The 12069-nt window shown below is 42.5% G+C and overlaps 1 protein-coding gene across 2 annotated transcripts in view; it reads right to left on the reverse strand.

Moving 5' to 3' along the window:
* Positions 1-12069, reverse strand: part of LOC148090493 (uncharacterized) — a 184296-nt gene that overhangs the window by 15791 nt on the left and 156436 nt on the right. Inside the window, exon 4 of one of the 2 annotated variants that reach the window (XM_087813513.1) lies at positions 6461-6803. The exons of the other annotated variant lie outside the window; for it this stretch is intronic. Coding sequence (XP_087669639.1) covers positions 6742-6803 — 62 coding nt within the window. The 3' untranslated portion in view covers positions 6461-6741. Of the gene's footprint in view, positions 1-6460; positions 6804-12069 lie in introns of those variants that run through there. 2 annotated transcript variants of the gene reach the window in all.

A 12069-nucleotide genomic window follows, 5' to 3' on the forward strand; every position in this document is an offset into this window, starting at 1 on the left:
GGATCATTGTCCAGAATGGTACCTTGCAGCTGCCGGGCTCCTCGCCACAATCTTTGGAGTAGGACTGGTGGCGACGGCACCTCAGGACTGGAACCTGTGGGGGCAGATAGCCCTTGGGGGACTATACCTCAGTTTTGCTTGTTTGTGTGGATATATAGTTTGCTTCCTATAAGTGCCCCTGCCATTATCACAGTTCCCCGGTGCCAGTGCAGCACCTCGAGAGAGAGAAAAAGACTCTCGGGTATAGTATCTTATGTAGTTGAAGGAAGCCCCTTTTCCTATAGTACTGACATGCCACCAGACTGTGTGAAACCAAACAAGGCTCAGTGTACCTGGAATAATAAGGTCTACTGGACAGAGGTTATGTAGGGAACTAGGGGCTACCAGGCTCAGAAGTGCCAAGGATATGGAACACCCGGGTGGCAGGTACGTTGGGACCTAATATGGCCATTAAGTAACATGAATCATGAGAAATTTGAGGAAGCAAAAAGGAATGCAATTAAGGAGGTAACCAGGAAACTAAAACAACAGGAAATAACCTACAAGGGGGTTAACTTCACAAATTTCCAAAGAACCCTACAGGAGTTGAACCCAACGCTACAGGTCCAGGGAATAGTACAGACCATCTACTCTGCATACCAGAATGCAAGCAACCATACAAAGGAATGCTAGGTATGCCTCCCTTTCAGAGAAAAGGAACTCCTAGGAATTCTGGTCCCTGGGACCTGGAATCACTCCAGGCCCCCTATAAATCCTAATCAAACTCTCTCGCTAGGACCGGTTGCCACAGATTTTTTCTTAGATCCCAGAGGATCTAATGTTACCTGTATAATACCCAAGGAGGCTTCACCAGGAATGGTCTAATTAGGGGCCCTGAACCAGGAGCTCTGTGCCCAAAACCTCAGCATACCCAATAATAGCAGCCTCTGTGAAGACTCTGGTCTGTTCCTCCTGTGTGGCAGAGAGGCCTACCAGTGCCTGCCGACTAACTGGACTGGGAAGTGTGTAGAAATATTCTTAGTACCTACCATCAGCCTGAGGACTAGCCAGGATATATTAGCAGCACTCCGCCCGAAGGGAGCCACAGGGTGGACGAAGAGAGCAGCCAGAATTGCCATATTAGCAGGGGTAGGAGTAGCCGCAGGGGTCGGGACAGGCATAGGAGGACTAGGGCTTTCAGCCTCAACATATTACAAGCTATCTGAGAGGCTGAATCTAGACATAGAGAAGGTAGCTGACTCCCTAGCCACCATCCAGCAAAAGGTAAACTCACTCACAGGAGTAACCCTGCAGAATCGCCGAGCTCTAGACATACTGATGGCTGAGAAGGGGGGAAAGTGCCTTTTCCTAGGTGAAGAATGTTATTTTGTCAACCAGTCCGGGGTGATAACACAGAAAGTAAAGGAATTAAAAGAAAGCATACAGAGAGGCAGAGAGGAGGCTAGTAACTGGAATTGGGGCCTAGACACTCAGGTCTGGGTCCGGTGGCTCATTCCATTAATTGGGCCCGTTCTTATCATCCTAATAGGAATATCTATTGGGCCATATGTAATTAGAATGGCCATCCAGACCCTAGAAACCACTGTTACCAGAAGGGCCACCGCCAAGATTCTAGCCCTTCAGCAGGTCCATTATCATAGCCTCCGGGAAACGGAAGACCCCGAGGATAGGGACATGTATCATGATGCAATAATTGCTGCAGCAACAAATAGCATCAGAGGGGGGAAATGAGGTAGGAACCGCCGCCATTTTAGGAAGGTTCCCCATTTCAGGTATCAGGTTACCTGTCTGAATGTATATGTAACCTTATCTAACCTCTGTAACCCCACCCACTATTTTTGCGCCAAAAGCAGGCCCGACCTACGACCCTATAAAGCTGACCCAAGCCCTTTGTTTGGGGCCCAGAATTTGGAGACTGCCTCCTCTGGGACCGCATGTATTAAATAAAGGTATCCTTTCGCCTCCTCCGGTGTACGGCCTGAGTCTTTTCTGCTACACATCCAGTGGTTCCAAACCCAGACATCCTCCTCAGCCAGGTCCCTGGCACTGCCGCATGGTTCACCTTCCTAGAACTAAAAGATGCCTTCTGCCTTCGGCTCACACCCCAGAGTCAGCCCTTATTCACCTTTGAATGAACAGATCCAGATACAGGAAGACAGGTGCAACTGACCTGGACCTGGTTAACACAGGGTTTTAAGAACTCACCTGTCCTATTCAGGGAGGCTCTAGCCACTGACTTAGCTGCTTACTCGCAAGAGGCTGTCCAATGTACCCTTATCCAGTACGTGGATGACCTACTCCTTGCCAGCGAAACCAAGGAACATTGCATGGCAGGAATGCGGGCCCTCCTCAAATTACTGTCAGAAGCTGGGTTTCACATCTCACAGAAGAAGGCCCTAACTCTTGGCAAGGGCAGGCGGGTTAACATCCACACTGACTCCCACTACACATTTGCCATGGTCCACATACATGGGGCCATCTACAAGGAAAGAGGCCTCCTCACAACAGCGGGAAAAACTATTAAGAATAAAGCAGAAATCTTAAAACTACTGGAAGCTGTTTGGCTCCCAAGGGAAGTAGCCATTCTCCACTGCAAAGGACACAAGAAAGGAATTGATCTCATTGTGAAGGGAAATCACTTAGCGGACGAGGCAGCAAAAGCAGTTGCCCAGAAGGAACCATCCCATCCAGACCCAACTCCAGTCCTTGCACCAGTAAAAGATTCCCACCAGCCTGAGTACACCCCTGAGGAGACTAAATGGGTCAAGGAAGAAGGGGCTACCCTCACAGCACAGGACTGGTGGTGACTACCTGATAGCCGCATCATAGTCCCAGTAACCATCAGGCTTCACCTGGTATCTGAGTACCATCAGCTCACTCATCTTGGAAAAACTGCCCTGGAAATTCTTCTGAAAAAAACAGTATTATATCAGCCACCTGCCAGCCCTCTGCTGAGCAGTAGGGGAATGATGTGTTACTTGTGCCAGGAACAACACGCATTCCATGCTTCAGCCCTCTCCTGGAGTCCAGAGAACAGGAAACGCTCCTTTTGAGGACCTAGAAATAGATTTCACAGAGATCCTGCCCAGACATGGGTACAGGTACCTCCTGGTTTTAGTTTGCACATACTGAGGATGGGCCAAAGCATTTCCCACCAGGACTGAAAGAAGCACAGGAGTTGTGAAGGCCCTCCTACGGGAGGTCATTCCCTAGGTTGTACCTGCCACTGAGCATCCACAGTGACAATGGACCAGCCTTTGTAACTGAAATCATCCAGACTCTGTCAAAGGCCCTCGGTATATCATGGAAACTTCACACAGCATATCGGCCTCAGAGCTCAGGGATAGTAGAGCTCATGAACCATACCCTTAAGGAAACATTAGGCAGACAGCCAAGAAACTAGTCTCTCCCGGGTAGATCTACTCCCCTTGGCCCTGCTACATACCCATTGCACTTCTGGAAAGTTAAGCTTTTCCCCTTTTAAGTTACTTTAGGCCTCCCCCAAGTTTAGGAATCATCCTGGGAGACCTACATCAAGTAGGAAAACGGACCCTTACAGAACAACTCCAGGCCCTGGGAACCACCCTGTCAGAACTACAGCAGTATACAGTTGAAAGGGCCCCCATCCCTCTAGGGACCCCGGTCAATCCATTCTGGGCTGGAGACCTAGTTTTGGCCAAGGACTGGAAAAAAGAACCCATCAGGCCACGTTGGGCAGGACCCCACACTGTAGTTTTAACCACCCCCACTGCTCTTAAAGTTACAGGTATCTCCCAGTGGGTCCATCATTCCGGAGTCAAGAAATCCCATGACATTCCCTAGGAGCGCTCGGATGATTGGAGAGCCAGCCCAGACCCAGGTGACCCCCTCAAGATCCGGCTAAAGCGGACAACTACCTAATGAGCACAGAAGACCTCTGGTTCCTAGTTGCAGCCCTATTCATCACCCTGATCCTTGGACTTGGACTTGCTGCGACAGCCTCTCCTGACTGGACCTTACAATTCAGTCTCCCGCCTAACCACAGCCAAGGTCCTAGCTTTACGAGGGTATTGGCAGCTAGATGACTTTAACGATGCTCTCTGAGGCTCGCTGCCTCGGGGGCATCAAAGGGGGAATGATAAAGGAAAACTCGGTCTAAAATGGCTGACAGTTTCCCCTGCAGCTTCCTCTTCCTGCACCCTGCCACTTTCCTGCAGGACAAACTAGATAGGTTAGCCCTGCCCTCCTACCGCAACCTAGACAGAAGCATGTACGGTATATAACTCCTTGCTCGGTTGTGTTCGGGGGTCAGACTTTGGAGTTGGGCTCCTCTGGGCCCGCTGGTATAAAATAAACCTCCTTGAACCCCGAGCCTCCGAGTGCCGCTTGGTCTTTCCGTAATGTGAACGTCCCTGGTTCTGCAACAATCACACACCAGAACCATGGCATTCCTATTAATGTTGACCTCATCTTTCAGTACCTGGTCTGAATTGTCCAGTCTCAATCCTTGCCCCATTACCTACTCTGAACCTCTGGTTTTCACAGGGCAGATATATCCTGGTTTATCTTTACAATGGCAATTAAGAGTATTTGAGCTAGGAGAGACCTTACAGATCATTTAGTCCCACTCTCATTCCATAAACAGGAAAAATAAGGCTTAGAATAGTGAGACAACTATCCCAGTTTTAACATAAGAAACATTCAAAACTGTTGTGGAAGAAAAGGGGCCACATACTAAACCTGACAAGCTCAGGGAAGGCCTGCATGATGGCCTTGCAAACTCAGAGACCTAAAGTAACTGCAAAGGATGAATTGAAATTAAGACTTTTTAACTAAAAAACAGTTTATGGCCTGGCCAGGTGTGATTCAGCAGTTGAGTGTTGGCCTAAGATCCCGGAGATCACAGTTAGATTCCCGGTCAGGGCACATGCCCAGGTTGTGGGCTCGATCCCCAGTCCAGGGCGTGCAGGAGGCAGCCGATCAATGACTCTCTCATCATTGATGTTTCTATTTCCCTCTTCCTTCCTCTTTCTGAAATCAATGAAGATATATTTTTTAAAAATAAATAAAGCAGTTTATTGTGGGTAGTCATGTCCTAGGCTGGTATCTTTCCTGACAAAGGTCAATCTTTACCTTAATTAAGCCTGTCAATTGTCTATTTGCATCTATAATACCTATCTTTGGAATGTCAAAATGTTTTCCTTTTTTCTGGACCCCTCAAAGCACAGGCACCACTCTGCAGAGACCACAAATCCCCTAATTGCTATTGAGTTAATTATTGACTGTTAACTGTCCTGCACCCACCTAAGTAAAAGAAGTATGTGTCTATCATTTCACTTTTTATCCAATACCAGAGGTTTCCCCACTTTGCTTTCTCCCACCTCCCTAATCTATCACCAGTTCATTTCATGTAACCCACTAATGTCTCCTCTTTTGATTGTAATGCATGAAACAAAGTGCAAAACAGCCATTCTTCAGAGCATTATCTCAGTCCCTTGAGGTTTTGGCTTCCCAGTTATTGTCAACAGTTTGGCTCAAATAAACTCACAAAAATTCTTCACAGGTTTGAATGATTTCTTACATTAACAATGAAGAATTTTTGTGAGTTTATTTGATACAAATTGTCGACAATTTCCGGAAATTAGAATCTCAGTGGATTGAGATGTACAGAGAATGACAGTTTTGCATTTTGTTTTATACATTACAATCAAAAGAGAAGACATAAGTGGGTTACATGAAATCCATTGATGATACATTGGGGAGGAGGGAGAAAGCAAAGTCGGGGGAGTAGGGAAAATTCTGGGATTGGATAAAAAGGAAAATGATGGACACACTTCTTTTACTTTGGTGGGTGAGGGATAATAACAGTCTAACAACTCAATAACAATGAGAGGATTTGTGGTCTCCACAGAGTGGTGCTTGTACTTTGAGGGGTCTGGAAAAAGGAAAATTACTTTGACATTCCATGGATATGTTATCATAGATGCAAAAAGACAATAGATAGGCTCAGCTAAGGTAAAGATTGACCTTTGTCATGGAAGATACCAGCCTAGGACATGACTACCCACCATAAACTGGGCTTTAGTTAAAAAGTTTTAATTTCAGACCATCCTTTGTGGTTGCTTTAGGACTCAGGTTTCAAGGCTGCCACTCAGGCCTTCCCTGTAAAATAAAAGGCAGGTAAATGGGAGATAGTCAGATCCTATATTTAAAAAATATTCTGGATCATTTCTAATTTTTTGAGCTACTATTATTGGAGTCTTTTTGCTGTTTAAGTTTTGTTTTTCTGTATCTAGTATAACATTTGCATACCAGAAACAAGAGCAATAGTATTAAACCAGTAACACTGATTAGGAACAGAAAATGTCTAATCATTGTCTAGTAGGTGGGAAAGATCAGTAAGTACCCAAGTTAAATTTTTCATATCTAATAAGTTAGAGGGTCTGTTGAAACAGTTATTGTTTCCATTAAGAAACCATAATAGCAATATAAAAATATTTTATGTACATTCAATCAATAACAATTAGGTGATATAAGAACAAAGTTTGCGCAGCAGTAATTTGTGAGCATACAGACCTTGTTGACATCTTGGGATAGCTGTCTGCCTCAGTGGGGAGTGGCTGCTTATCCTTGAAATGTCTTTGATCTCCGCTGTAGATGGAGGGTACTGTCAGAGATTGGGGCAGATGTCCATTTTCATTTAAGGCACCTGATAAGGTCCCTTTTAACACCACTGGAGAGAGTCTTTAATTAATGTCTTTCTCAATGGACAAAATCTCTTGGTTGTAAGTTGTGGTCTTTGGTGTCTTCATCTCCTGGGAGTACTGTGAAATGAATGTTGCTAGTTTATTAGTCCCTGTAACCTTGTTAATGAATAATTGATAATAATGCAGAAAGTCTGCTTTTAGTTTTCCTTACATTTGGAAAACAAAAAGATTTCTTTAATCAGCAATATTTTAAACAGAGTCATAAGAACAATAATCATCCTCAGTTCATTTAGTCCTATAACCTTTTTTGTTTGTTTAATCTGATTACTTTCCAATAATTTCATGAATTCAGTTATTTCTTAGACTTCTATAAATTTTCATCCAGTTCAAAGATATGACCTGCTTAAAAACCCGTAATTTAGAGTAAGTCAGAGTTCTTTTCATGAATTTTTTTTTCTAAAGATGTAACATATTTGCAAATGCATCAGAGTAAAATAATGACTGTCTATAAATTACAAAACTTAAAGTGGCATGGTTAGAGATTTTGTTGTGGAACCGAAGATGTTCACCTTACAGAAAGACCAAGCGGCATTCAGAGGCTCAGGGTTCAGGAGGTTTATTTTACACCAGCAGGCCCAGAGGAGTCCAAGTCCAAAGTCTGAGCCCCAAACACAATCAGGCAAAGAGTTATATATCGTCCATGCTTCTGCCTAGGTTACAATAGGAGGGCGGGGCTAACCTATCTAGTTTGGTGGCCCAGGAAAGTGGCAGGGTGCAGGAAGGGGAAGCCCCGGGAGGGGGGGGGGAACTGTCAGCCATTTTAGACTGAGTTTTCCCTTATCAATTTGATTATAATACAATTGATTAAAAAAACTTTGCTGTTTTATAATGACAACTTCTTGGTAAATAATAATTACTATCAGATGGCATAGAGAATAATATAAAGTCTATGTATATTTAAATTCAATACACAATATCAACATATAAAGAAGAAATAATGTGTAAGATTTTTATTTTTATTTTTTTATTTTTTTAAAAATATGTCTTTATTGATTTTTTAAAAAATATATCTTTATTGATTTCAGAGAGAGGAAAGGAGAAGGAGAGGGAGAGAGAGAAACATCAATGATGAGAGTCACTGATCGAGCCCACAACCGGGGCATGTGCCCTGACTGGGAATCAAACCCTGATCGCCTGGATCCTAGGTCAATGCTCAACCGCTGAGCCACACCCTGCCAGGCGAAAAATGTCTTTATTGATTTCTGAGAGAGGAAGGGAGAGGGAGAGAGATAGAAATATCAATGATGAGAGAGTCATTGATCGGCTGCCTCCTGCACACCCCTTATTGGGGATCGAGCCTGCAACCTGGGCATGTGCCCTGACCGGGAATTGGACTGAGATCTCCTGGATCATAGGTCGATGTTCAACCGCTGAGCCATTTCAGTCGGGCATGTTTAAGATTTTAAAATGTTCTACCTGGCTTATTGGAAGTGTTTATTGAGCATTGTAAATAATTCAGAGATTCCCAATGTCTAAAGTGCCACTGCTGGATGCCCCCACAGGGAACCATCACTCCTGGCTTGCCCAGTGTCAGTGACTAGACACCTGCTACCCCTGAGATTTTCCTGTTTGAACTTGGCTCTGAATCCTTGCAAGTTCCTTTCTAGAGCAAGCTGAAATTTCTGGAACATCCATTTTGATAAAATATATGTATACAAATATAACATAGTTATTATTATTAATTTTTTTATTTGACAAAGCTCTCATGTAATTTTAAGTACTTTAAATAGGCCTAATATTGTTTGAAAAACATTTCTTTTGTAAGAAGAGAGAATAAATCCTTGAGGCATGGAATGACAAAGTCCTCTCTTGGTTAAAAAGCCTCCTAAAATTTAAACTTTGGGAAGGTTGTCAAATATACTTAGCCAAAGGATTATATCTTAACCTCTTTGTAAATCTAGGTAAAATAAACACATACATTATGGTCATAACTCTAAAAGACACTAATCAAACTTAAACCAGTTTTAATATTAAATATTTTGTCCAGACCACAGAATTCTGCTTAATTTATATAAGTATTCAATCTTTTCAGGCCAATAAAATATCACCCTTTAGTAATGCCATCCAGAGGCAGAAAACACACCTCATATGATACACAGACAAATATATAAAGACCATACAGATGAACACATGACTACCCACCATAAACTGGTTTTTAGTTTTAAAATGTTTTAATTTCAGACCATCCTTTTTGGTTACCTTAGGTCTCTGAGTTTGCAAGGCTGCAACACAGGCCTTCCCTGAGCTATTCAGGTTAACATGTGCCCTGTTTTCATCCACGTGGGTCAAAAATTTAGACTAATTTTCAAAAAGGCTTTGAACTGCCCAGTCTTGTGCTTTGCTTTCCCTTAAATTTCTGTTTACCTATCATCCTTGCAATCAAATCTCTCAGACTTGTTTCAACCTCTTTGGTCTCTAAAACTCACAACAGAAATTTAGATCAGATAAGGTTAAGGCCCATGTCATTGTTGATTTACCATTTTTTCCAGCTTGGGCCAATATAGAATGGAAGCTAGAGAGCCTGGAAGAAGAAAAAAAACTGGGAAATTTCTGTGCATTTTATACAGTGTGCACATATTTATATGATGTATAAATTGGTACTTATTACTTTATATTATACAATAATCTTGAATCTTTTTCACAGTCTGTGGTATAGAATCTGGAACCTGATTGAGATTGTAATCAATTTCTAAGAAAGTTCACTGAGACTGTAAATGCTGAGACATAAATGATAATATTCTTTAGGCTTTTAAGAGGTGGTCTGACTGTCTTCACTTTCTCTAGAATCTGCTCTGGTCCTGGCTTTCAAGTTTTGGATAGCTACCATTATACAAATATAAAAATCAGAGCTATAGTGTTTAGAAAATGGAGTATTATAAACAAAGTGAATTGAAAACTTTAAGGAAGGTGAGGAAAGTTGTGAGGCACATGGTGGATAACAAGAACAAAAAAAATGGAGAAAAAAAAGAAAATAATACACATACTATTGTCATTCTAACCTCTGCCTTACAATTTGTTCTGTAAAAGAAACTCAAAGAGAGTCTGGAGGCTTTTCTATAAATAAAGAATAGAGATTAATTTAAGGGCCCTGGAGTTTGCAAACTGGGATCACATCTAGGCAAAAACCCAGAAGTGTTCCAAAAAAAAAGTTAAAGATTCTTGTAGTAAAAAGTACATTCTTGAGAATTATCACTCCTGCATTCTTAGCCCTAGAATTGATTCAGGACAATTATTAGTTAGATCTCAGACAGTAAGGATAATGGATACCAGATGGTCTGGCAGATGGGTGCCAGGAAGTCTGGTCAGTCCCAGTGATCTAAATAATGGATTTCAGGTAGATGCATATGTGAGTCCTTTGGGGGGGGGGGGGTAATCAGGTGACGTGGATATGTGAGTTCTTCAGGGAATAATTAGAGGCTTACCTGGAGGTCTGTAGGTATATGCAGGCATTGGCATAGGACCAGACAGCTCAAAACAGTATAAGTTTCCAAGCTAGTTAGAACAAGAGTGGAGTCTTTCCTCATGCTTCAACCTTCAAATGTTAATACTTTTAGCAGTTTAGTTAAAAACTACTCTATTTTATATATCCTCTATCTTCACTTTTCCCTCAGTTTCTAGTGTTTCTTTCAGGAATCCTTTTAAATATATTTCTTTTATCTTTAAACAGCTTTTTGTTTGGAGAGGGTTATCTCCTAGAAACATATAGTACAGTAGCTCTCAGCCTCATTTTTTAGATTTACTTGGGAAATGTAAAAAATATTAATGCTTGACCTCACCCCAAAACAATCAGAATCTCTAAGAGGTAGTAATGTAACGGCACAGAAACGTTATTTCTTTAATATGACCTTTTCTCCTTTCTTTCGTTTTCACTCAAACTGACTTTATCCAGCACCCTGACTCACCTGCTTCCTTCTCTCTTGCAATGCCCACTCTCTTAATCATTAAGCCCTCAGGGAAATAAGGCTCTGGTCAACATCAAATAATCTTAGAAACAAAGCCTTGGGTCTATTAAACACAGAGACAGAGTTTCAATCAAACTGAAGATAACATATAGGCCTCAGTTGTGTTTCAGTCCTGACGCAGAAAAGTGGTGAAACCAGATAAAGCAATGGCATAGCTGACATCAGGACAAGATGCACTAATCAACTACTCCCTATCCTAGCAATGACCAACCAGCAGAGACCATGACCCTACCTCCTTTAGTCACTGTGATTAATGACTTTTCCCCTATATAATTCATCCCCTGAAACCCATTAAAGGGCCAGGTCTTTGAGCATTAGCTCACCTGTGATTCCAAGCACGAGCCACTTCCTCAAGTAATAAACCTTGACTTTCTTTGTTGCAAGCTCCTGTTCCTGTCGTGTTGGGCTTTAATGGGCACAGGCACATGAACCCCCTAAGTTTGGTAACAGTTTTGGCACCCAGATTAACTGGGGCCTCCCTTTTGCCTGTGGATTTGTGGACTCTGGCCCAGAGCTTGCCAGCAGGCCTCCACCTAGTGGCTGCCCACAACTATTGTCTTGAAGGCAGAGGCTGGAGGGCAGTCTATGATGGGGTGCCCCCCCCCCCAACCTAAGGCATTTTTTTTTGCAGCATAAGAAACAAAAACTTAAAAAGTTTTTGGAATTTTCTTTGGTTTTGAAAAATGAAGACATCTTCTGGTAAGGTTTGCATGTGACAATCCCAGGAACACTACTCTTTTAAGCTCAAGGAAATCTGAATAGGAACAAGGAAGAAAACTGTCCTGAGAAATCTTCATTAGTGTGTTCAATCTAGTCGCTCTCTCCTGAACTTGGGGAAACTCGGTAGGAACCAAGAGAAAAAAATCATGTTTGTCTGGTCTCCTTCTGCCAGACTCAGGGAAACTTCATGCAAACTGTGAGGGAGAAGTCTTGTTTGTCAGTCTGCTTGAGGCTGTATTTGTTTTCCGTTCAGTCTATGTCTCATCTCATAGGAAGAGGGGCAACTCTGGCCTCATTTCAACAAACCTAGAGGGAGCGAGCAGTGGAAGCTCATTTCGGGCTAACTCAAAGCAGCTATTCATCTCATATAGACCAGACTGAGCAAACCTTGACTTCATCCATGCTGAGGGAATAATACTTAGGGTTTCAGATGTAGTGGAAAGTTTGGGTCACTCAACCCCTCCTATTGTCTTGTCTGTTCTCTCTGACTTGTGGCTGGCTGAACTTTAGAGAAATATAAGGATTCATGAACTGATAGACTTTATAACTCTTTGTTCCCTGTTTGCTCTTTTATGTAAACTGTCTAATCCTGGGTCTTATTTAACATTGCTCTAGGTAAAATAAGTAATCACTTTAATTGA

This window comes from Miniopterus natalensis, chromosome X (genome assembly GCF_054644295.1).
Source record: "Miniopterus natalensis isolate mMinNat1 chromosome X, mMinNat1.hap1, whole genome shotgun sequence".
Taxonomy (NCBI): Eukaryota; Metazoa; Chordata; class Mammalia; order Chiroptera; family Miniopteridae; genus Miniopterus; species Miniopterus natalensis.